The sequence below is a fragment of the Otolemur garnettii genome, unplaced genomic scaffold, assembly GCF_000181295.1.
Source record: "Otolemur garnettii isolate 467f Iridium unplaced genomic scaffold, OtoGar3 scaffold00140, whole genome shotgun sequence".
Taxonomy (NCBI): domain Eukaryota; kingdom Metazoa; phylum Chordata; class Mammalia; order Primates; family Galagidae; genus Otolemur; species Otolemur garnettii.
Window position 1 is genome coordinate 1,066,993 of NW_003852535.1, and position 25,192 is coordinate 1,092,184.

The following is a 25,192-nucleotide window of genomic DNA, read 5'->3' on the forward strand; positions in this document are numbered from 1 at the left end:
GATTTCCAAAGCCTATAAAGGCAATAACATTTAGGGAGACAGGAAAAATAAAGCCCCTCCTTTACCAGAGTAATGGCTGCCAGGAGCCTCCAGAGGCCCCTCCTGCAGCTAGGGACATTGTGGCATGGGGCCAGCCTGCAGATGTCCCCGCACCAGGTGGTAAATGGACACTCAGCACATGTTCCGAGGGCCCACAGCAGCCAGAGAGACTGCAAACTACCTGGTTAACCTCCTCCCTGACTCCCCTGCCCATGGCTCTGTGGCTCCCCAAGAATCAGGGAAGGCTCACTGGCACGCTGTGTATACCCCTTCACCCCATTCTCCACTAAGCTCTCTTCAGGGATCCCTGGGCAGCCCTCAGGCCCAGACCATAGGCTGCTGCCCTGGTGCCAGCCAACATCACCCTTCACCTCCAATGTGGCCACAGCAGGAGACAGCCCACCCTGAGGCAGCCCTGTATACGTCCTGGGTGGCCAAGCCCACCATCCTGCTTCTCCCCATGCTTGGGTGAGTCCTCCAGGGAGAGTGAATTACACCACCACCAATGTGGCCACTGCAACTGCTTGATGATAGAGGGGGTTCGAGGTTCCTATGGGGACCTGAAAGCCTAGCTCCCCCTCAAGCTCTCCATGCTGGGCTGTCACCAAGCCTGCTAACCAGAACACACCTAGAGTGGTTACCATGTGCCCACTCCCCATCAGTCATTCATTTATTTGTTCAAGGGTACATAGTATAGGTTCAAGATCTCTACACCACAGCTTCCCCCAATAATAATAACCACCTCCCAGGTCATTATTACCATTATTCCTGGCTAAGAGTTTCCAGCTGAGTGCAGGACCACAGCTGGAGTTGCAGGGCAGGAAACTTGGCCAAGGAGAGCAAGGTCCAGAGGGCAGGGGACCTGTCTGGAGGCAGGGGTGGGGTCCCTTCCAGACAAGGCTGAAACAAGGTCAGGAGACAAGGCTGCAGGGCCTAAAGGTCCTGTCTTCAGGGCAGGCCCACTATCCAATAGGTAGATCCACGGTCAGGGTTAGGGAATCCCCTAGACCTGTCAGGGGTACCCAGATGGCTTCCAGGAGCTCCATGCCTGGAAGTTTCTCATCTTCATTCTCTTCTGGGATTAAAACACATCATGACATGGAATTAGCCATGGGCCCAGCCTCCAGTTCAACTGCAAAGAAGTGGAAAGAGTCAAGAGAAGAGGCGATATTCCAACCAGCGCCCTGCACAGGGGCCTCCCAGAGCCTCTATGAGGACAGCAGGGCTAGGGATGTGCAGCAGGGAGGGCTCTGAGGGGCTCTCAAGGCTGGCTGTGTGCTGGCACTGGCATTTGCATTGAGAGCCCTTTGTTGCGCTGGAATTTATGCAGCCGCCTGTGTGGTTCCTAAGGCGAGACGAATCTCTAGCCCGCTTTTCTCAGCAGGAACAAGGCTTTTCTTCAAATCAGTGGTGACACATTTTTAAACTCCGATATTAAGGAGGGAAAGATTTTGCCAGCCACCTGGGGGCAACCCTTATTAGTCACAGGCTCATCTGAGGGAAACAGCTGTGGCAGACCCAGAGGGGCTAGGCCAGGCAAGAGGCCCAGAGGCCAGGCAGGCACCATGAACGTGAGACAGAAATCAGAGGAGCCTCCTGAGCCAGGAGATAAGCCATGTGGCACTTTGGGAATGAGTCTGGAAGAGATTCTGGAGCAGGGGAAAAACCATCTGTGGGGGAAATAAAGAACAGTTGGTGAGGGTATTAAAGAGTGAGAATGAAGAAAAAGGCTGAGAGTAGAAAGAAAAGTGGGCATTAAGCTGAAATTTAAATTGACTTCCAATTTTGGATTTAGGAAACCCAAGATCCTGTTTCCCCTTTTGCAATGGCTGCTAGGAAGCTCAAAGCTCCATTTCCTATTCAATTGCAATAGATTTGCTCAGCCTAGTTTTGAAGTTTCAGCTGGGACAGGGCCAAGGCCAAAGTAGGATACTAGGAGCCAAGCTGCTCCAAGCAGTCACTGAGAGCATAAACTACAAAGTCAGGCATAAACTGTGGCCAGATGCTAACATCAAGTGGCAGGGACTAGAACTGAGTGAGGGCCATGACCAGGAACCAGGAAAGAGGCTAGCAGATAGGAAAGCATGTGCCAAGTACATCCAGGCCAAAGAGTTCCTAGTGTGACTAAGTGTGTAGGGCACATTCCTTTTGCTCCTGTTTTAATGTTTCCATTTTTGCTATTCCTATTTTCCAGTGGAAATAAGATAAATATTATCTTAAAAAACAATTCCAGCTCACATGCCCACTTCATCAGCGACTGCAGTCACCAGTTATTGGGTTTCCATGACTCATCAGGCATTTGCATGCATTGTCACCCATTACCGGAGGGGACATCACTCTCCTGGGTTCACCTATGAGGAAACTGAGACTTAGGGAAGAGGTCTACCCAAGTCAAAGTCACAAAAGCTCATAAATGGCCACAGCAGGACTTGAACCCAGCCCTGTCCTATCTGTCCCCTGAAATGCCCCCATCCCAGCCCCAGAGTCTCAGACCCCAGCACACTGCTTTGTGTACTAGGGGACTCTCACCTCCTTCTGAGGAGGAAGAGGAGGCTGAGTGGAAGCCGAGGCCAGCGAGGCACTAAGAGGCAGTCAGGTGATCCACAGAACCCCCCCCCTTCCAGCCCTGCCTGGTCCCCTCCCTGCCAAACCTGCCCCACTTTCCCCCCACCTTCTGTGACCCTCTCGAGCAAAGTTCCCTGCCAGCTGCCAGATGGGATTTAGTTCTTTGACAGTCAACACTGCAAAGGTCTTGTTACAAATGTCAATTCTGGACCATTTGGTTCATAGATTTTAATGTTCCTGTTTCTCCTCAACATCCTCAGCAAGGTAGCTCTTGCTTTTCAAAAGGGATGTGGCGTTTGATGATGTTTAAACCGTACGTGAAATACAGCCAGGCGGCGATAATAAAACAGACGTGGGCCCTGCTGGCAGAGGAATGGCTGACAGCCGGGCCGCTCTTCCCACATGCTACGCGCAGCTCAGCTCCCATTTTTATGGCAATTACAACGTCCAAAGGGGGAGGAAACAGCAGTGGAGAGGAGGAGATCTGGCTGTACAAGGACCACTTGTTGCGGCTGGGAGGTGTGAGCTGCTTATGGTGTGGCAGAGTCAGGCCGGCCAGTGACCTCTCAGCCCATTCTCCTCTGGGTCTGCAGCCCGCAAGGGCCCGGCCCTCCAGTTCTCATGAGCTCTTGACACCCTCGTGGAAATAGATATAAATAGTTGTATCCCCTCCCCTGCCAGTGTGGAGAGAGCAGGCGCCCCTTACACAGTCATGAATACCAGGGCAGCCTGCTTCTTCCTAAGGGTCCTCAGGCATGAAGAGCTGTGTCCTTCCTAGGGACCGACTGTGCAGGCATTCCCGGACTGCCCCCACCCTGGATAGGCCCTGTCCAGGGATGTAAACCCAGTCTGTGGTCTCATCTCTGCCCTTCAAGGGCCCTGGGCATAGCGGGGTGGTGAAGGGACAGCCTTCACTAATAACAATAATAGTTACCATTTACCAGCCCCTAGTGTGCCGGACATTCTAGGCGGCAGATCTTTTATTTCTGTTAATCACCCCATGAGGCACATATGTGGAAATTGAGGTGGAGAGCAGGCTTGCCTCAGTGGCAGAACCAGATTTTAGCCCAGTCTGTCTCATGAGCAGCCATGGCCCCCTCGGAGGCTTTAGGCTGGTCCATGCCACACCCCTTGGGGTCCTTACCCCAGCCTTGGCCTGGTCACTGGCCCCCAGGACAGCTGTATCCTCTCGATAGGTACATTGAGATAGCATGGAGATAGACTATAATGGAAACCTCAGCTGCCACCAGTGCCTGAGGAAGCATCAGGACAAATAATTTACAAAATAAACAAATGAGCTCAAAAGGTGAACTTATGAAACACATGAAGACCCTGAGGAGGGAGAGGGACAATGGGCTGGCCAGCCCTGACAGGGACACTTTAGTTACCCAGCTACCCTGAGAACAGCCCCTGTCCTGCTCCACCTCCTGCCAGCAGGCATAGACTGTTATTATGTGACTATGTGCCCTTCCCAGTGGAGGCTGCACAGACATGGACAGCCTGCTGGAGGTGGGGAGAAACACACTCAGCCCACCTGCCCTAAACCTCATGCTCAGGAAATCCCAAATCCAAAACTCCCTGGTGGTCGGGAGGGCGCCATCCCCTTAACCAGCAAGTAACTCAATCCCGCACTGGAAAAATAGGAAAGAGGTGCCCTTAGCCTGCCCAGGGATAAAGGGACATGCCCCTGTCCCCAGCCCAACCCAGCTCTGGGCACAGATCGAATGCCCTGTCCAGCAGGTCTGAGCAGCAATTCCAGATAAATAGCATCAAGAACAAGGGCTAGAGTTCCGGCATTTCCTGAGGGTTACTCTGTGCCAGACGTTGTTCTGAGCATCTCATACAAATTATCTCCTTTCACATTCACAGCTCAAAGGGATGGGTCCTAGTGCACTCTTCTCCCTCTTTTACAGATAAGAAAACAGGCTCAGAAAGGTTAAGTGACTTGCCCAAGATGACACAGCTGTTACACAGTGAAGTTGGGACTCATACACAGGACTCAAACTCCCAATTACCTGGTGTCCCGTTCTGGACATTCCACAGTACATGGGGCTGTTTGTGGGGGAGGTGAGGAGACGGAGCCTGGCTTCTTTGACTCTCAAGCTATGCCCTAGTCACCCCCAGCTGTGACCAGGCCAGGCCAACACTTGCCCAGGAAGCCTGAGTGTGTGTGTGTGTGTGGGGGGGGTCTGCAGTGTGTTTCAGTCTACCGTAGGGGACCGGAAAGAACACTCAATTTCACACCCCCACTGACATCATTGTCTGCACAGAGCTGGGTGTTGAGAGGAGAAAAGGGACCCTGGTTCCTGGGGTTGGGGCACCATGGCTGCCACATGCTGCTACAGCCAGACCCTTTTATCTCCTAGGGACACAGAGTGCCCATCCATTAAACGGGCGGGCAAGCCACATCCTCCCGGGGAATCCTGAAGCCAGCTGTAGCCTCTGCCAAGGCACTGGCGGATTATTCCAGGAGAGCAAGCCAAGGGCTGCAGATCCAGCCCTTTTCATGCTTGGCCAATTTAATGGGCCCCATTAATTTTAAAACACACACATTCCCACAAGCTCCGGCCTCCTCAGCTCAGTGCTCAAGTAGACAGCACATCGGGGACACAGGCAAGCAGCACAGGTATAGGGGCTGAGGTCTCAAGGACGGAAACAGCTGGACAGGACATTCGTGGTACAGGCTGGGAGGCGAGATGGCAACTTCATGGGTGGCAGACCCTTAACAGAAGTTTTCTAAACATGAGTCTGTCATGACACGGACAAGAGGGCAAAGGAGAGCTGGCATTCCAGAGCTGGGTGTCAAGAGGCCTGAATGTGAGACCCTGCTTTGCCACTTTGCTGCTGTGTAACCCTGAGCAGGTCACTCTCCCTCTCTGATCTTCAGGGCTACTCTCCTGTCTTTCTCTATAGGACTGAAAATGCCTGGAGGGCAGGTGCTGAGCCTCAAAAACAGTCAGGAACTTCATGAGGTCCCTATAAATGTCACCACTGTTCTCATCTGTAAAATGAGTCACCCGTTCCAGCCCGGAGGAGTAAGGTAGGAGGCTGAGCTGGGGCAGGAAGAGGGGGCCCATTAATTCATGCAGTCCTTCCCACTGTTTGACCAACTCTCAAAGGCAGTGGTCACTCATTCATTCAACAAACATTTATTGGAACCCAGGAAGAGGAGTTATATTGGGTCCACACTCCCCCCTCACATTCCCTGTGGAAATGGCAGGAAAGCTCTAGCTAACAAATAGGAGGCTTGGCAGAAGACCTTGGGGTGGAAGGACCTTCCAGGGTCCTTCCAGAGTCACGCCCACTGGCCAATGTGCGCTCACTGGACCAGGCCTGCCAGCCCACGAGGGAATCTCAATAATTCAGGAGGGATCCATCATTTATGAATTTATGTAACCACTGCTCGACCTTGTGGAGACGAGCCGCCTCCTCTTGCAGTGGTGGAAATTAGGCCTGTCAGTGTCTGAGTGTTCAGCACTTTTTTAACACGAGGAGGGGGCTGTCTGGACTCCAGGCCTCCCCACTAGCCTCCCTCACTCTTCCCCCAACTCTTCCCCTCACTCCCAGACTGGCAGCGCGTGATGAAGTAAACTCGATCATGTGCCTCTTAAATCCTAAGGGTTTGAGTCTCAGCCCTGCCTTGTACCCAGCACTGTGGCCCACAGGTGCCTCAGTCTCCTCATCTATAAAATGGGGGAAACAGTAGTACCTGCCTCAGAAATGGAGCAGTGTGTGTGGTGTGGTGAGTGGCTCTGAGCACAGAGGGAACACTCAACAACAAGCTGCAGGTGATGGGCAGCCCTCAGCCTACCTCAGGGCACCTGGGCCTCCACAAGGAGATGTTGGTCCCAGCTTCTCTACAATGACCCCCACCCATGGCCACCCTCTGCCCCACCTCTCTGGCAGTGAGAATAGATGACAACACATTCATTCTAGGAATCCAGATTTTTCAACCAGAAAATAGAGAACAGAGAGGAGGTATGCACGTGTGCATGTGCACACACACACGCACACAGTGTCTGGGGGCTCTGCAGTCTGGCAAACCTCCCATCCCAGCTCCACCACCATTTAGCTGTGTGATCTCAAGCAAATTGCTTCATGTTTCTGAGCCTCAGTTTCCCCACTGGCACAGTAAGGGTGATGCATGTATAACAACACAGGAGATGGCAGCACCTGTGGCTCGAGGAGTAGGGTGCCAGCCCCATATGCCAGAGGTAGTGAGTTCAAACCCGGCCCCAGCCCAAAACTGCAACAACAACAACAACAAACACAGGAGAGCTGGCATGGGGTAGGAATACAGCCTATATCTGGAGGAAGACCCCCAAGTCCTGGACATTCCTGTTCTTACCATCTTGTGTCCCTGCCTCACCTATTCCCCACACAGCAGCCCAAGTGATCTAAGCAAGATCTCCAACTCGGGATGTGGCTAGGGCTCACTCCACACCCCTCAGAGACCCCCCATATTGTCCCCCTTACCTCGCCCCTTCCAGCCAGGGTTCTCCCTCTTTCCCCCCAGCAAACCCTTGCCCACGTCTGACCCGACCCCCCAACATAACCACTCGCCCTCCAGGTAGCCTTCCTGACTGCCTCCCGCCCCTGCAGACCAAGCTCTCATGCCTCACACACTTGGTTTCCCCGTCTCTTCACGTCTCATCCCTTATTTGGGATTAGAGACTGCGTCTTTTGTAGCCCAGCCCTATCCCAAGGTTGGTGCATAGTAGGTCTACCGCATGTCTGCTGAATGAACACAAGGCCATGGGTTTGAATTCTGCCTCAATCCCCAGCTGCAGCGAGTCATGTTCTCCCTCTTTTATTGAGACTCAATGTGACCATTGAAAATGGGGGAATAGTACTGCCTGCCTCTCAGGGATTTCAAGATAATCATGCACGAGAGTGACACAGAGGAAGAACCATTCTTGCCCTTACTTCTCCTGAGGAGGAGGAGGGGGCCAGGGCCCAGTGAGATGGTCCTTGTCCTCACTGCTAGCAGGTCCCGTCCACAGAGTCCTGCTGTGCAGCCAGCCTGGTGCCCCCACTGCAGAGAGGTTTCTGCTGTCAGCACGGCCAGCAAGCCTCAGCAAACACATTTAAATCTGAAGTGACAGATAAAGCGATTTACGGCGACAGTTTAGCATCAGATTACTTCCCACAAGGCAGTCCACGTCCCTCCAGGCCCCCCTGCTTGGTAGTCCATCAAGGCGGTCTCTAAATCACTGACTCCAAGCTGTGGCCCAGGGACAGCTGGGCTCAGGGGTGGGTGGCTGCTCAGGTGGCAGCAGGGGGGGACCCTAGCCACTCCTTGCCAGGCCAGGCTCTGCCGGGCCCTTCAGGCAGCAGGAAGGGACTGGGCAAGGGCTTCCGGTGCCCATAAGGAGGGCGGTGACAGCAGCCGGCAGAGTTTCACAAATCAAAGCTCCAAGACTTAAGGAACCGGAGCGCCACTTCATGCCTTATTTTAAATAAATAAGCAGCTTAAAAATCTCCTTGCAGGGCCAGCTTGTCGCTGTGAAACATGGCTCCCCACCCGCTCCCCGCCGCACGCCTGGGCCCCTCAAAGGCCTCCCCGACCTGCCTGGCCTCCCACCCCCTCCTTACAGAATTAATTGGTCCCTGTGGTGTTGTGAGGCACTTTGTTCAGACCTCGCTTCCAGCGCTTTGTCACATTATATTCTCCTTAGTTGCTCTTGTCCTGACTTCCAATAGTAATTTATTGGGGGCTCTCTACGTGCCAGGCCCTGGACAGACCTAAACTCACGTCATCCTCACTCCTACCCTGGGATGGGGCTGATGATGATACCATTTCTCAGATGAGGAAATGGAGGCCATGGCACGGCCAGCAGGGCCACTGGCCCACCCACCTGCTCCTGGTCCTCCCTTGCTGCCCTCAGATTGCTTTGAAGTAAAAGGTTCCATCTGCCTTTGCACAAAGGATTACATTCATCTCAGCTCATCCCATTATGTACTGAAGGCCAAAGCCTGGACCCCTGAGCTGGCCAAGAATGGGGGTCTTTCTTTGTGTCCAGACATTTCCTGCCTGGGACAAGGGGTGCATAGACACAGGCCTGGTTAACCAGAAAACTCAAGGGCATAGAGGTGGCCCAGTTAAGGTCATGCCCCTGTGGCAAAAAGAAGATGCAAATGTCCCCTCAGTGGAGACCTCCAGACTTAAGCTGTCCCCAGGCACAACTGAGGGGTCATAAGCCAAGCAGGAGAGGCAGGCACTGCCCCTGAGACTCTCCTGCCCCAGGATGGGGGCCCTGCAGGGGCTCCTAGGCTATCTCACCAGGATGGCAGCCCAATTTAATTAAGATGGATGCAGCATGCCCCTGTGGGCAGGAGCTGAGGCCAGCACAGATGGCAGGAGCCTGAGACTCTCCTGGGCACTGCCCAAACAAGTGGCCTCAGACGACAGCCCATGGGGACAGGACCAGGAAGACCTGTTCTGTCCCTGGGCAGTTAGGAAGGAGGTTGTCCTGCCCTTGTGACCTCAAGGCCTGATCCCACCAGCCAACTGTCCCCCTTCTGTTCTCTGCCCCAGCCCCCACCTCACTCCCACCATACTATACAATACACATCACACGCGCTCCACCAGACACCCCCTCATCACACAAGCACAAACACACCACATCACACACATCCACCAGCACACTCCCCAGTCCCATCTCAAATACTAAGAAAGTAGGGGTAGAAACCAGTCCTGGACCCCACATGCCAGGGAACCAGCTGGAAACAGAGCCCAATTTTCAAGTCCTGAGGGTGGAGGTGGGCAGAACCCCCCACAGGGAGGGAATGAAGTTGGTCCAGGAAAGGTGCCTAGCCAGGCCTCCCCAAGGATCCCCAGGGTCCTACTGAGAGGCAGGAATGATGCTCACAGCCTGGCCAGAGCCCCCCAAGCCTGCAATTTTCAGGATAAAGGAGGGCAGGGCCAGAGACTTGACCCCTTTCCCTCTCAGGATCTTCCCAGACCCCTATATCCTTCCCCTCCACAGTCCTTGCAGCTGGACCTGCACCCAGGAGATGATAGCCCCTCTCCATCTGGCAGCCGGGACAAAAAGAACCCTCCCCAATCCAGAAGCTTCTCAGCCAGCCCTTGGGCCCCAGCACCTGACCCGCACCACTCTCCATAGGCCACCGACACCCATGAGGCCAACGCAGCCCCTGGCTTCAAGAATATAAATTTAAAAATCCCCACCCCGAGATAATTGCTCTCTCCTTTTGCCTATTGTGGTGGCTCCATAGTCGGTGCTGAGAAGCAATTATTCACGGCTAATGATTATAATCAAGTCAAATAGAATTTAATGGACACGTATTCTCTTCCTGCCTGAAACTTTACATATGAATTAAGCACATATGGGTTTCACGAAGCACAGACGCAGATTTATGCAGCCCCGAAAAGCCCTGCGTTGCTGACGACTTTTATTCCACTAATAAACAGGCTGATTTATGGGCTCCCCTAGAACTGCGATCTCTGCTGCCCCCTGGTGGGTGGCAGGGCCAGGGTGGGAGCCAAGACTACTAAAGGCTCCCAGGCCTGACCAGGACCAAAGCCCCCTTGAATACAAGGCCTGGGTGCCCCCACAAGAGACAGGCTCTGTGTGGGAACCCTGTGTCCAGGGCCTGCCTCAGCCATTCTCTGGGGTTCCAGGCTGGTACTGGGCCCTCCTGGCTACGAGACTCTTTTTAGAAAAAAAAGGATATCCCAGGAAAACACTTGAAGAGGCGTTAGGTAAACTGAGGCAAGCAGGTAGAGGCGAAAGCTGATCACCTGCAGGAAGTGCCATGTCTCTCCCCATCTGTGGGACACAGTTGATGCTCAGAATCACACTGCCAGTAGCTATTCTAGCACCAGCACCAGCACCAGCAGCAGGGCTTGAGCCTTGGTTCATGCCAGGTGCTGAGAATGAGCTTCACTCATACTTCCCGGGCCTGGTGCTCCTAAGCCTCCCAACAACCCAACAGGTAGTTTTTCTACCATGCCCATCGTGCAGAGGAGGAAGCAGAGGCCCAGGCAAGTACAAGAAGGGAGACTGCAAATGCTGCCCCTAGCCCAGCCCTGGTGCAATTGAAGCTTCTCAGAGTGCGAGGAGACCACAGAGCCACTGCATTCAAAGTCTGGCAAGTCACAGGGCACTTAGGAAGAGCCATTAATCATGCCTGCGGCCCTAGTGCAGCCTCCAGAGCCCCTGCCTCTCTCCATCTGTATCCTGCCAACACCCCACCTGGGTCCCTGCACCGTCCCTCCTTGCAGCCAGCCACCAACCCAGGGTGGGAAGGTGCTCATAGGATGGCCCACTTCCCTCTGGTCACTTTGCAGTGTAGCAAGAAGACACCAGCTGGGCGCCTCCTGCACATTTGCCAGTGGCTGGCAGGACTGGGACAGCCAAGCAGGGCAGCCCCACAGGTCTGCATGACTGCCCCCTCAGCCATGGCCTCAAGTGTCGGTCCTCTCACTCTAGGCCAGCCTCTCCTGGGCACAGGCAGGAGAATGCTCTTCTCCCCTGGGCTGTTGTGATATCTGCCTCCCCAGATGTGGCTTGTCTTAGTTCTGTGTCTCCCCAGATGGATCCGCAGACCTCTTGCCACCCATCCATCCTAGTAGTCTGAAAGAAACACACCAGAACCACCTGTAGAAAGCCAAAGGTGATGTGACTTTTCACCTGTGTATCTGAGGTACACCCACCTGTGTCTGTCCAGTTCTATAACTACTGGCAGGAGATGCACAGAACAACATTATTGAAGGAAACGCAATTCAGGCCACAAACAAGCAGGCCTAGCACAGGCTGAGTGACCACATCTTTCCACATCTGTGAGCCCAGTCACTTAAGAGATCAATGGAAATGCTGACAGCACTGGCACCACCACGTCCCCGAGTCACTGGGGGACTCTACTCCCTTGCAACATTGGCGTCAGACACAATCACTATAAGCCTGAAGGTGAGACAGAGGAGACTCAAGAAGCTCTTGGGGGTGCCCAGAGCCTGCACAGTTGGGGGGGGCTGGCATGACAGGGTTTTTCCCTTTGAGCTGGAGCCAAAAATAAGAGGGTCTGCCCTCATGCGCTCCAGCTCTAAGAAAGAGGCCCCTCTTGTTCTGATACTTGGTGCAGACGCCTCTGCACCAACGCCCTTGGCACCAACTCCTAAGCACTCCAAAGTCCCTTGCCAGAGCCTTTTGACCTTGGGCAGACAACCATGGCCTGGGGGGAGGAGCAGACCCCTTTCTCTCTCCCTCAAAGAAGCAGCTGACTGACTCCCATACTCATCACAACAAACTGTCAAGCCAGCAAGAGGCACTCACAGGAAGTGGAGCAGCCACCATTTCCAGGCGCTGGAGAGCTGCCAGCAGGGGCTGCAGGGGACCTCTCTGCTGCCACCCTTGCCTCAGCAAGCTCCCTCACCTGCCCAGGTTTGAAGGATAGCCGGCAGGCAGGCAGAAGGCAGAGGAAGGAGAGCAGTGACCTGGGTCGCCTGCAACCCCTGAAGTGGGAGCACCCCTTTCTGGCCTCCGCCTTTCTGGCAGGGTGGCCCGGCGCAGTTCCAGCTGAGCTCTCCACTTTCCCCAGCCGCTAATGGGTCTCAGCGCTGCAAGGCAGCTCAGCAGAGTGAGGTGCCCCTGACACAGAGAGGGTCAGGGTTTCAAGGGAAGAGGAGTCCAAGTGGCTGACGCATTGGGCTCCTGTGGCGCCAGCAGGCCATCCTCGCCGGCAACCCGAGCCCCTCTGGAGCCAGGTGGCGTCCACCCAGGCCTGGCACAGCAGACGAGAGCAAAGGCAACAAGGCGGCCACCCAGGTTTCTGGCTCAGGCCAGCCACTCACCGGCGTTGACAATCACATCTACCTCCAGCTTGGTGATGTCACCACGGAACAGAGAGAGCTTCTCATTGAGCTGCTTGTCCTTCTTGTACTTGGGTTCCTCGACCTTCACGACCACCCCTGGAACAAGAAAGGGCCCAGGGTGTCACAGAGAATCTCCCCACAGCACAGTGACCCAGCCAATGCCCAGAGGCCAGGCCCTTCCCCATCAACCTCCCTCCACCTCCAGAAATAGGCTGCAGCATGGCAACTGCTGAACCCAGTAATGAGAGCCTGCACTGAGTAAGCACCTACTATGTGCCAGCACCACACACTGTATCCTTCCATCTTTCCTACAAGGCCAGGAGCAGATATGAAAACCGAACTGCAGGCAGGTTAAGTGACTCGCCCAGGGCTATGGGTTACTAGGCCTGCCATCTGCAGAGCCTGGAAGCCCACTGGCATGCCTCACCACAGCTCCCCACCCCAGCTCCCAACAACCAAGTGATCACCGACTGGCTTCACTGGCCGAGGCCTCATTTCCTCACAGTAGAGAGGGGATAGAATTGAACTTGCCTCAGGCTATGTTCATTATTAAATGAGGTGACACATGCAGTGCCTGAACACAGCAAGCGCTCAATAATGCTGCTGGATTCTTCTCAGCTGCGTGAGTCTCCCTATCCCCAGGTCTGAGAGGCCGGGGCCAGGCAGGCGGGCGGGCCTCCCCAAACAGGGCCTACCTTTTGCTGCCTCCCTCCACGTCGGGATCTTCTTCAGCCTGACAAAGTCCTTGCAGAAGTAATGTTCTTCCCGCTGCTTGTCACTTAGGCCCTTCAGAAATGCTGCAGAGGCAGGGGGGTGGACAAGAAGGAGTGTCAGGGCCAGTAACAGGGGCATCTGGGGCCCTTGCACACCCAGGTCTCCCCTCCTCATGGGGCCTCTTACCACATCCAAGGCCACAAACCCACCCTACTGTCTCTCCTTCCATGGGCATGTGGGCAGGGCATGCTGGGACACAACCTTCAGTGTTAGAGCCTGAGAGGTGCCTAGAACATCTGCCTTTGTTCAGGAGGAGAAACTGAGGCCCAGGGAGGCATCACAGACCTGGGTTCAGAATTCAACTCTGCCACTTTCTAGCTATGTCTGTAACTCTCTGGGTCCCTCATTTCTTCATTTCTAGAATGAGACTAAGACACCCATTCCAGAGTGACTCCCAGCTTACTTACACACACTAAGGCCAGGCAGCTCACAGTAGGAGATCAGTCACCTGATCAGTCAGGTACATCATCAATCGGTTATACCATCACGGATTTTATTTGTGGGCAAGCAGGTAAGTGCTGCAGAACCAAGATCTGGTGCCTGTCCTTAAACACTTGTTCCCTGGCAATGTCACCACAGATAGACACCTGGCTTGGGGTTTTCCCAGGGTGAACCATAGGAGTGGCCAGGATTGTCCTCATTTCACACATAAGGAAACAAGAGGCTTAGGGAGCCTCAGTGGTCACACTGCTGGCAAACAGGGAATCAGGCTCCCCTACCTGCTCACTGACTCTGGACCCCTGCCGTGTGGTTCCTTCAGTTCCTGCCCTTGCCCTCCCTTTGCAGGGTACCAGGCAGAGACACCCAGAGGGGCTCCAAAGGTTCTCACCCCAGCAGCTACAGGGCAGGCTCACAGCTCTTGGCTGCCATCTCCTGGCCACCAGCACAGCCAGGTCTCAGCCCCATCTTGCCCCTGGGCCACTAGCACCTCAGATGGAGCAGTCCCACTGACCACTGCAGGTGGGGAACCAGTAGCAAATCAAGGAACTCAAAAAGCATCCAAAAGCAAGTAGCAGTGGGGATAACAATTAGAGGAGGTGGTAAGAGAGGAAGAATTGCCTCCTGGAAGCTTCTGTAGGAATGGCTGAGGGGCAGGTATTCAAGAGATAGATAGGTCCCCCCCATCCCCGAATGCCCTTTTCCCACCAAAGTCACTTAGTCCATCCAAGCCTTGGTCTCTTCATCTTCCCATTGTTGGTGGTAGTGATCGTACCCCATGGACACAGACAGCATTAGATGACATACTCCTAGGAAGGGCCAGGTTCAGTGTCTGGTTAGCACTAGGTCAGATCATTATGAAAGGCTAGGAATACCTCAAGGTGGCTTCAAATGTGGCTGAGACAGAAACACTGTCTTGCAGCCACTTCCCACCACCTTCCACAAACGTTTACTGGTCCCAAATTTAGTGCTGGGACACATTGAACGTGGCTGATTTGGTCCTGGCCCTCCTGTACCTACAGTCCAGCAGGGGAGACTGAGGCTGACCCAGGTGCTTCACAATCAAGCAGTTCACACCCAGAGACGTGTGGGGGCTGGGAGAAGGTCCTCAGGGAGGCTCAAGTGAGACCTGGAGGACTGGGACATAGCCCAGTGGGAAAGGGCGCCGGCCAGCAGGAACGACGTGTGTGAGGCCCTGGGAGAATGAAATCCATTTTGTGGGGTGACGGGAGCTTTACCTCATCCCTGGGCACTGTAATCAAACTGAAGATGCTTTCACCCGGTATGGGTTAAGGCCTTCCCCATGCCATTCCCATGCTTTCTAAGGGCCCCCAAGTAGCCCCTCCAGCCCTGCCAGTCCCTCCACCACCAGAGTCCCTGGCTGCTCACACCCTGTTCCCAAGAAGCCATCCTCCCCACTGGACACACGACCCCACTGGGACTCCAGCAGTTCTCAACCTTTGGAATGCTGTGGCCCTTTAATACAATTCCTGTGGGTCGCGACCCACAGGTTGAGGACCACTGATTTGAAGGCTCCTTTCTTTGTGTGGAGTGGGGCGCTAATATTTGGAAGGAGCTATAGGGCCTCGAAGCTTTGAGCCTCAGTTGTCCTCTTCTGTAAAAGGACCATGTGGAAAGCCACCTCCTGCATTAAAGAGGAAGGGCACTGGACTTAGGTGAGTGCACAGCAAAGGGCTCAGCCATTGGCAGACGTATCACCTACCAGAGGGCAGAGAACAGCCTGGGAGGAGGGGGCGGCTGGATCCAGGCTCTGCCTGAAGTCTGCAGCAAGGTCAGTCAGCTAACAAACATTTACTGAGCACCCACAGGCACCAAGCCTGGGGGAGAAAGGCAAGGTTAGGTTCTGGGGCCTGACTGAGAAGAGGGGAGGCCAGGAAAGCTTCCAGGAGAAGGAAGTGACCCCAGAGGAAACTGGTCTGTCCCAGGAGCTACAAATCCCTGGAGGGAAATGTGCCACCAAACAGAAGGCTCCCCCTAAATGTTCTCCCCCATGGGGGCTCCATCTGCATAGTCACTCCAGCTGCCGCTTTCAAAGCAGCTCCCCTCTCTTCCCAGGCTCCCCTACTCCCCTCCAGCTGCACCATGGCCACCTCCTCCCCCAGGAAGCTGAGCACCTCCACTGCCACCCCCATTCATCCTCCCTCCCTCAGGTCACTGGGCATGAAGGTCCTTCCTGCAGCTGAGGCCACTGCCAGGACCACCTCACAGAGGGCTTGTTGCTGCAGGTACCGTGCAAGTCCCTTGCCTGAGGCAGGCCATCTTGTCTGCCTTCAAAATACTTCTAGTGGCCTCCATCCCTTCCCTTGACCCCCACATTCCACGCCCTTCTCTGCTCCTCCTGTGATGTCTATTCTCCGGTCTTTCACACCCCCCTTAGCCCACTCAGTCTGGTCCTTGCCTCCTATCAAGATCAAAGCCAAGGTCACCACACCAGACTGGATGCAGCAGCTCCTCCTGTCCTCCCTGTGACAGGAGGTTTCCTTGCTACCTGGCCTTTTCCTTCAACCTACTCCTTCCCCAGGCCCAGCCCCTCCTCTCCCTTTGAGCCTCCCTGCACAGCCCCTGCCTTCTGTCACCCCTCAAAGTCCACCCTTCCCTCCTTCCCTCAAACGTGGCTTTTTCACCCAGGGCTCCTTCCCTTTCCTTCTCTTCCCCCTGTTCTGCCCAGCTGCAGGCCTGTTGGATTTATTCCCACAAAACCCCCAAAACCAAGCCTCCCTCATTGCTTCCTGGGCCCCTCTGGAGGCTCCCATCTCCCACCTGATTTCCTGTGTCCACCTCACCCCCATCTGCCCTCCAGTGGCAGCCCAGGGATCCTAGGAACATAAATCACAGGCTGTCCCTCCCGTTTAAGCCCTAATTCAAACTTCAGGTCCTTACCATAGCCCATAGATCTGGCCAATATGACAGCTCCCTACCTCTCTCCCTGCCTCTTTCCGTGATATCTTCCCTGTTACACCCCCTCCATGCACACCAAGCCACTCACCTTTCATTTCCCCAAACAGCCAGGCTATTTCCTGCCCCCTGCCATTCTTCCCTCCTCTCTACCCAGAGTAGCCTCCTCCCTGCAGAGATATGGGTTAGTTTGCCATTGTTTACATTTGTCCCTCTCTTGACCTTGGCCACCCTGGCCTGCAAATTCCACACAGGGATTCATAGAGGGTGTTTATCACTGCGCTGCATTCCTCCCCCGCACAGCGCGTGGCGTGGTGTGGCGTGGCGTGGCGTGTATGAGCACTCATGGGTGGCTGTGGGATGAATCCAGGAGCGAGCTGAGACCAAAAGCTGAGGGCAAGTTTGCTAAGAGAATGGCGTCTTCGGACAGAAGGAACAGCATGTACAAAGGTCCCCAAGGTAAGAGAGAGAGCATTTGGGTAGAGAAATGATGGAAAAAGAGAACAGCTGGGCTGTAGAGCAAAGGGGACATGCCAGCTTCCCTGGGGTCGTCTCCCTTCTGAGGAATGGAGAGGCCTGCGTGGAGCTGGCCAGACTCAGGGTGCTGCTGCTGTGGTTTCATTCCTCTTCTGTTCCAGGTGCCCTAGGTTTGGGCTCATGACTCCTAGCATCAGGCTTCTAGTCAGTTTTCTCTGAGCCTCAGTTTTCTCACCTAGAATAGGGACAAGCAGGCCCTCCCTGGCATCCAGGCTTGCTGCGAGGGTCAAACGAGCAGGTGGCCGTCAGCTATAAAGTACATCACACCCACCCACCCCTTCCTGAGAGCAAAATAAGACCCACGGGAACAAAGCAAACTAGACAAAATCAGGGGGAGAAATATTTTTTCCCAACTTGGGGGCACAGCAGGTGGAGGAGTTTTTTTTAAATATCTGGGGTCCCATACTTTCATCTTGCACAACTGGGACCAAAGACATCCCCCCTCTGAGGCCCTGGCATGCCGAAGTGTGGGCGCTCCAAGCCAGCTGGCCTCATAGCCAGAAAGTCAAGACACAGACTGAGCCAGAGAGCCTCACATGGGTCAAGTTTCTCCAGCAGGGCAGGCCTGGAGCACCCCCAGGAACTAGTCCGGGTGCCCAGGCACACCTCAGCTCCCTAGCAGATACTATCTGGCAGATGCCACCACCTTCTTTTACAGAGGAGTCAGAGCGACCTTCCCTTGGTCACATGTACATGAAAGGGATCTGCAGTGGGTCCCAACCCTGGGCTCACTCTGGCACAGTCCCCCCAATATTGTGACCAGCCTGATCTGAGTGACCCACCGCCCTCACAGCCCCCCTCTCTGGCAAAGTCCAAAAGATGGCTATGCTCCCCAGAGACAGCATCCTGGCTCTGCCACCAGCCAGCTGGGGGCTGACCTTGGGGACATCTGTCACCCTGTCCCTTCCAGTCTGCAGTGCCCAAGTGCAAACCTCGGAGGTTACAGCCTGGTTCACCATGAAGAGCTACACACTGCACTGGTCCCTGATTTATGGGGGAAGAAAAGGCAACTGTGATTCAGCACCAGCCCCAAGGCACGGGATGCCATGTCCACCACCTCCGTGTCCTCTGTTGTGAGGGTCCTCACTTTAGGCCTCTCCTCATTGCTGGAAGAGCAGCAGGGACCTTGGGCCGTCATATATACCCCATGCATTGGTAACATTTACCACCTCCTTCTTCAAGAAGGACAGATGCAGACTTAAAGCACAAGTGATTTTTATTTTTTTTAATAAATGATATAAAACATGCATTTTCATTTTCTTTCATATTTGGAGAGGCAAGAGTATTTCACAGCTCAGTGAGACAGGTGTTGTAAAAAGATGTTCATAGTCAATTTTGATGGAGAGGCCTGACCCTGGACTAAGCTTCCAGCAGCTCCCGGGCACAGAAGCTGGGCAGGAGGAAACAGGCTCCGCCAGAAACATAAAGTGCAGCAGGCAAATGGGAATTCAATGATGTGTTTTAAGAAGTGTCTTTAAGGCACTTTGCAAGATGGCATTTAGAGAGGTGAGGGTAGGCTGGGGTGCCAGGCAGGGCTCCTCTTTTGGAGAATGCCAGGTGGACAGGGCTGATAAAGGCTGGGCTCCTGGAACACTGGCACTTAGACTTGGTGGCAGAGGCATTAATCCCCACACTTATGGTTCCCCAAGATGAGGAGAACAGGGCACAAGCAACCTCAGAGCTTTTCTCCTCTCCCCAGGCCTCCTCGCCTCTGCCCACCCCACACTGAGATGTGCCAAGGGTATGTCCCCAGAAGACAGGTGGAGGAAGACACACGCATACCCATTTCCAGGTGTGCCTGGAAAATTTCCCTGTTCAGCAGTCAAATCAGGTAACACTCACTCTGAATGCAATCCCACAAGAGCCAAAGTTAGTCCTTTCCCCTGCCTAGACAGCTCTGAGTCCGGAGTGCGGGAGCACTGTCTTACTCCACCAGGGAGAGGAAACATGGCTCAGAGAATGAACAGTCAGGGGTCCAGCACTTGTGACAAGTCTACAAAAGCCCAGTGTCACCATGGCTAGCACAGGGCAGAAAGAGGAGATAGAGGTGAGAGATGACAAGGGAAGGGGGCCACTAAGACCTTCTGGGGGTCATGGCATACAAAATGATTTCTTTCTTTCTTTTTATTTTTTGAGACAAAGTCTCACTCTGTTGCCCTGGGGTAGACTGCTGTGGTATTATCAAAGCTCATGGCAACCTCAAACTCTTGGGCTGAAAGGATCCCAAGTAGCTGGGACTACAGATCCACAACACCTGGCTAATTTTTTTTTCTATTTTTAGTAGAGATAGGGTCTCACTTTTGCTCAGATTGGTCTTGAACTCCTGACCTCAAATGATCCTTCTGCTTCAGCCTCCCAAAGTGCTAGGATTTCAGCCATGAGTCACTGTGCCTGGCCTAATTTTCCCATTTTTTATAGGTACAGGGTCTCACTACGTTATCCAGGTTGGTCTCTTAACTCCTCAGCTCAAGGGATCCTCCCATCTTGGTCTCCCAAAGTGCTAGGATTATAGGTGTGAGCCATTGCGCTCAGCCCAAAATAGTTTCTAGTGTGAGTCTAGGACAACCTCTAAGCAGGTGTCATTGGTCCCATTTTACAGATGATTAAACTGAGGATCAGGGCATGCGGAAGCAGTAGCACTGCTGCTAGACAGGGCCTAATGACACAGATGTTGCTTCTTTTTAGCACAGTGTGGGTTAGAACAAGGATGCAGGGCCAGACCCCTCCTGTGGCGACAGTCTCAGATACCCCCAGAGCTTGAACTTAAGTCCAACTGCCTTTATAGTGCAGCTGTGTCCACAATCTTCTCATGAAAAGGCATCGACTCAATGCCTGTAGCTCAAGCAGCTAAGGTGCCAGCAAAATACAACAGAGCTGGCGGGTTTGAATCCAGCCTGGGCCTACCAAACAACAATGACAATTACAACCAAAAAATAGCCAGGCATTGTGGCAGGTGCCTATAGTCCCAGCTACTTGGGAGGCGAAGGCAAGAGAATCACTTATACCCAGGAATTGGAGGTTGCTATAAGCTGTGATGTCATGGCACTCCCCAGGGCAACAGCCTGAGGCTTTGTCTCAAAAAAAAAAAAAAAAAACAAAGAAAAAAGAAAAGAAAAGGCATCACCTGGGGCACAATGAAGCACCCTGGGACTTAGTGAATTAAATTAGTGAAATTAACCACTGGCCAGTGAAGCCAGATTCTGTAGAAGTCTGTCCAAAGAATTGAACATCTCCTAGCCAGGAATATCCGGCCTGATGGTACTTACTTACCTAGAAGGAGAACAGGTCCACAAAAATGGACAGACAGTTTGGAGGGAAAGAACAGAAGCATCCAGGGTGAGGCTGAACTTGTCCCTAATCTGTCCCAAGGATAAGCTGGGCCGTGGGCTAGGGCCCAGAGCAAGTACTCAACACTGCACAGAGACCAAAATACTGGGCAGCTGCTCAAGGTCCTTGGTGGATGGTCCGATTCCTTCCTAAGCAAGGAAGCTTGACTGCCCTGCCCAGGACAGTTGGATTAGCTTCCAAAATCATTCAACCAGCCCAGATAAGAGCACAGGCTCTGTCTGAGCAATCCAAAGACTACAATTTGTCTTCCATAAGGAGAGAAAAGCCTGCCCAGGCACACTTTAAGTTTTCACACTCACTGTCACTGGGTTCCCCCACTGTAAACTGGATGTCACCCTGCCGACCTATACATTAGTCTGTTGTGAGTATGGTTACTGTGTGCCAGGTTTTGAGAGAGGATCATCTCAGGCAGACAAGTCTTTGGAGGTTGATCTAGGTATATCCCTCAGAGAAATGAAAGCACATGTCTCTCATATAGTATCTATAGCACACTATACAGTCATTTTATTCTTTTTATTTATCTATTTTGAGACAGAGTCTTAATCGGTTGCTCTGGGTAGAATGCCATGGAGTCATAGCTCACAGCAACCTCAAACTCTTGGGCTCAAGAGATCCTCTTGCCTCAGCCTCTCAAGTTGTGGGGACTACTGGTGCCCGACACAATACCCAGCTAGTTTTTCTATTTTTTGCAGAGACAGGGTCTTGCTCTTGCTCAGGCTACTCTCAAACTGAGCTCAAGCATCCACCCACCTCAGCCTTCCAGAGCGCCAGGATTACAGGCATGAACCACTGTACCCGGCCTACACAGTCATTTTAAAAAGTAAACTGTTGCTGCATCCAATAACATGGACAATCTGCACAGATAATGGATAAAAGGAGCCAGACACGGTATGCTTCTGATTATATGAAACTCAAGAAGAGACAAAATGAACAGATAGAAGACTGATTAGCTCTAGGGAATACTGTCTGGAAAGAGGCTCCTTCTGGGGTGATAGCAATACTCTAGCTATTGATCCAAGTAGTGAGGATCTGTACACTTGAGGCACTTCACCATACAATTGAAGTCAGCCCAAAGTGTTATTTGAATGTAATGAAAAGAAGTGTAGGGGTCTCCAAAGACCACAGTTCAGAGCCTGATCAGAGGCAGAGTCCAGCTTCTGAAGCAGCCCCCCAGTCTTCCTCCAGTGTGGTGGTTTTAAAAATGCACCTGAAAATTCCTTGAGATTCTTCCCATTAGAAGGTGGAGCTCTCCCCTGGAGGGTGGGCCAGACTCCCTAACTCCACTCTGAGCCCCAGAATAGAAGAGGCAGGGTGGGACTTTGAAGACTAGGTCACAAAAAAGGTACTGTCAGTCAGGCATGGTGGCTTGAGCTTATAATCCCAGCACTCTGGGAGGGTGAGGCAGGAGAATCCCTTGAGCTCAGGAATTCAAGACCAGCTTGAGTAAGAGTGCTGTCTAGTAGAAAAGTAGAAAAACTAGCTGGGCCTCATGGCAGGCCCCTGTAGTCCCAGCTACTCAGGAGGCTGAGGCAGGAGGATCTCTTGAACCCAGGAATTTAAGGTTGTTGTGAACTAGGATGATGCCATGGTACTCTAGCCCAGGCAACAGAATGAGACTCTGTCAAAAAAGAAAGAAAGAAAGAAAGAAAGATACTGTGACTTCCATCTTGGTCTCCTCACGCTCCCTCTCTTAGGTCACATGCTCTGGGGGTAAGCCAGCTGCCATGTCATGAGGATGCTCAGGCAGCCCTGTGGCCAGGCCCTGGTGGCAAAGAAATGAGGCTTTTACCAACAGTCATTTCACATGAGTGACCCATCTGGGAAGCCAATCCTTCAGCCCTCACCAAGCCACAGCCAATCCCATTGGAGACCCTGAGCCAGAACCACCCAGCTAAGCTACTCCCAGATTCCTAACTCTCAGAGTCATGTAAGGCATATTTGCCATTTTAAGCCACAAAAGGTTAGGGTATTTTATTACATAGCAATAGATAACTAAAACACACAAAGACCTCTGTGTCTCAATCCCAGCCACCATTTAACATTTGCTATGGAGAAAGTGGCAGTCAGAGCCCACAGAGTAGGCCCCGCACCCTGGGCCTGGCCACGTTCTCTAGTGCTTCCTCTTACTACATTATAAACTCCCACGAAGGCACCAACCTTGCCCATCAGACTATGGCTGAGCCCCTAACACTGCGACAGGCTGGCCGCATAGAAGGTGATCAGTAAAAATCTGCTGAATGAATGAGCAGAAAAAGTGATCCCTGGGACACCACAGCAGCCTGAGAATACCCAGCCCCACTAGCTTCCTGAGGTCAAGTTGTTTTCCCGGGCACCGAGGAATGGGGGGAGCCCTAGAACAAGTGCCTAGGTCCCTTGTCTCCCTAGTGCTCTCCTTCCCACCCTCTTGGGTTGCTGGGGGGAGGATGGGACAGGAGAACAGGGCTCCCCCACTAAGCCTCCCTACCAGCTGCTCCCTGCCCCCTGAGTGTGACAGGTTCTAGTTTGCTGCTCACAGAGCAAAGCCAGGTGCTTTCTGCCTGCACGTCTAGATCTGGTGCAACTTGATTCATGACAAGGAGTAAATTAGCTGCCCACCTCCCTACACTGACCGCCTCCTTAAATTGACCTAATTTTCATAGACAAGACATGCACCACATGTACATATCAGTAGGTTGACCACATCTGCATATTGATCAGTTTACTATAGTCCCCTGGATGGTCAGCTTACAAAGGTTCTACCGTACTTTGATTTCTACCGCAGCCATCTTCCCTTTACCTTCTACCGTCAATGCCCAGGCTGGCCCGTCCCACGGAAGCCCCGCCCACTCCGGCTGGGCCCAGCCAATGAGCAGCCGTCTTAGAGCTTTTGAAAGGAGATCCAGCCGGGAAGATTTCAGGGCCCAGGAGGCAGGCCCTGAAGGGCAGAGGCAGCTGGACACTAGAGGAGGCTATTTGGGGCTTAGCAGGTCAGGTTCCCTGGCTTCCCAGCCCAAGAACTCACGCCTCACCAAGACTCATGACCCGTCCAAGAGAGCAAGAAAGCAGTTTGATTCGTCGGGGGTGTCATCTGTTGTGACAGGCACAACACCCTATCCCATCCCTGCCCTGCTCCCTAACTCTTCTAATCACTATCCCCAGGAATGGGGCAGAGACTGCTCACAAATGGCCAGATGCCAGCGATGAGGGCAAAAGGGCACCAAACCACGTGCCCAGCTAGTGGGTTTGGGTGGACTGGAGGCGGGACAGGCCTGCCCGGAGAGGTCACTCTGTGGGGCTTTATCATTCCACCAGGTGAGACACCAGCTCCAGAGGTGTTCCCTCAGCTGGTTCCTGGCCACTCTGCCCCAAACTCCACCACTTGAGAACGAGACTGTGCAAAGTATGCGGGGAGTTCAGGATCCTAACATGGACTCTACCATAAGCTCCTGAGTGACCTTGGGGAAACAAGTTCCAGCACTGGGCCTCAGTTTCCCTCCTGCTCAGCAGGATAAGGTGGTAGGTCCCAGATGATCTTTGGGGTGCCCTGGGGCCCATTCCAGCCAAGTAAGGCCACCCTCGTCACACTGCCCCCTGACATGTCCGCATGCCTGTCTAGGGTGAATTGTTTTGTGGAGCTGGGAATACTGGGTGGCGGATATTGTGAATGGGGAGAAGAGGTCCGTTTCAGGGCAAATGGGGCCTCAACTTGCCCAGGTCTGTCTGGTCGAAGAGGCTGCTCGTGGAGTGCTCCCCAGCCGGGAAGACCTACGTGGGTCCCCTCGCCCCTCGCGCCCCCTCGTGCTTACACTTACATTTTGCCTCCTTCCAGTCTGTGGAGGTGCTCAGGTCCACCTTCGCTGCCATGGCCAGGGGGGCCCAGGTGCGCACCCCGGCTCTCCGCCCCACCGCCGCCGCCCCCCAAGCCCCAACTCCCGCTGAGGTCCGCGTGCCCTGGCCGTACGCGCACAGGGGTGCCAGGCGGCCGCACGAGGTGCTGCGGGTCCGCGTGGCACCCGCCAAGTAGCCGGACCAGGGGCGCCGGGCGACAAGCAGCTGCCCTGCCGCTCGCAGCTGTGCCAGGCGGCCAGACACTCGGCTCTGTAGAGACATGGGCGGGCGGCGCAGGGCGGCTCCCCGCCCACTTGGACTCTGTTTACGGTGCTCGGGAGCCTCTTCCTTATTTACTCCGGGACTAGGTGGCGACTGCCTGCCCGTGGCGACCTACTCAGAGCCGGCGGGCGGCGCGGCCAGAAAACCGGAGCGCGCCGCTGGGCACTCTGGAACTTGTAGTCCCGGACGCCAGAATGGGCCCCACGCACTCGTATACACACGTACGCGCCCCGCTGCTTCCCCCCGCGGCCTCCTCAAACTTCCCGGTCTGCGGTGTCTCGACTCCTAGGCACCGACTGGAGGCCTGGTCCCTCTTCACAGCTGTGGACCCTCTTCTGCCCCTCAGGCCCTCCGCAGAGCGGGCGCTCCCTGGCGCTCGGCACCGAAATGGGAGAACCAGACGCGGCTCCTGCGGGGCCAAGTGATTGCAGTTGGGGAACCCGAGCCTCTCTGCCCACCGGTCATCTGGGCGCTTCCTCCGCACCCCACATTACGCTTGCAGTGTCCGGGAGCAGCCGCTAGGCCGGCCGTGGGAGGTTACCCGCATTGCGAACGGGTAAGTCCGGTTGGGCAACTTCTCCAGGTGGCTGAGCAGCTGCTTCATAACAGCCCCAGGGGAGGGCGCATCTGGAACCACATCTAGGATAACCC

The 25,192-nt window shown here is 54.0% G+C and overlaps 1 protein-coding gene across 1 annotated transcript in view; it reads right to left on the reverse strand.

Moving 5' to 3' along the window:
• Positions 1–24,680, reverse strand: part of MACROD1 (MACRO domain containing 1) — a 151,639-nt gene extending 126,959 nt beyond the window's left edge. The window contains exons 1-3 of the mRNA XM_003798595.3: positions 24,244–24,680; positions 13,135–13,236; positions 12,419–12,535 (exon numbers count right to left, since the gene is read on the reverse strand). Coding sequence (XP_003798643.1) covers positions 12,419–12,535; positions 13,135–13,236; positions 24,244–24,541 — 517 coding nt within the window. The 5' untranslated portion in view covers positions 24,542–24,680. The remainder of the gene's footprint in view (positions 1–12,418; positions 12,536–13,134; positions 13,237–24,243) is intronic.
• Between the last annotated feature and the right edge of the window lie 512 nt (positions 24,681–25,192).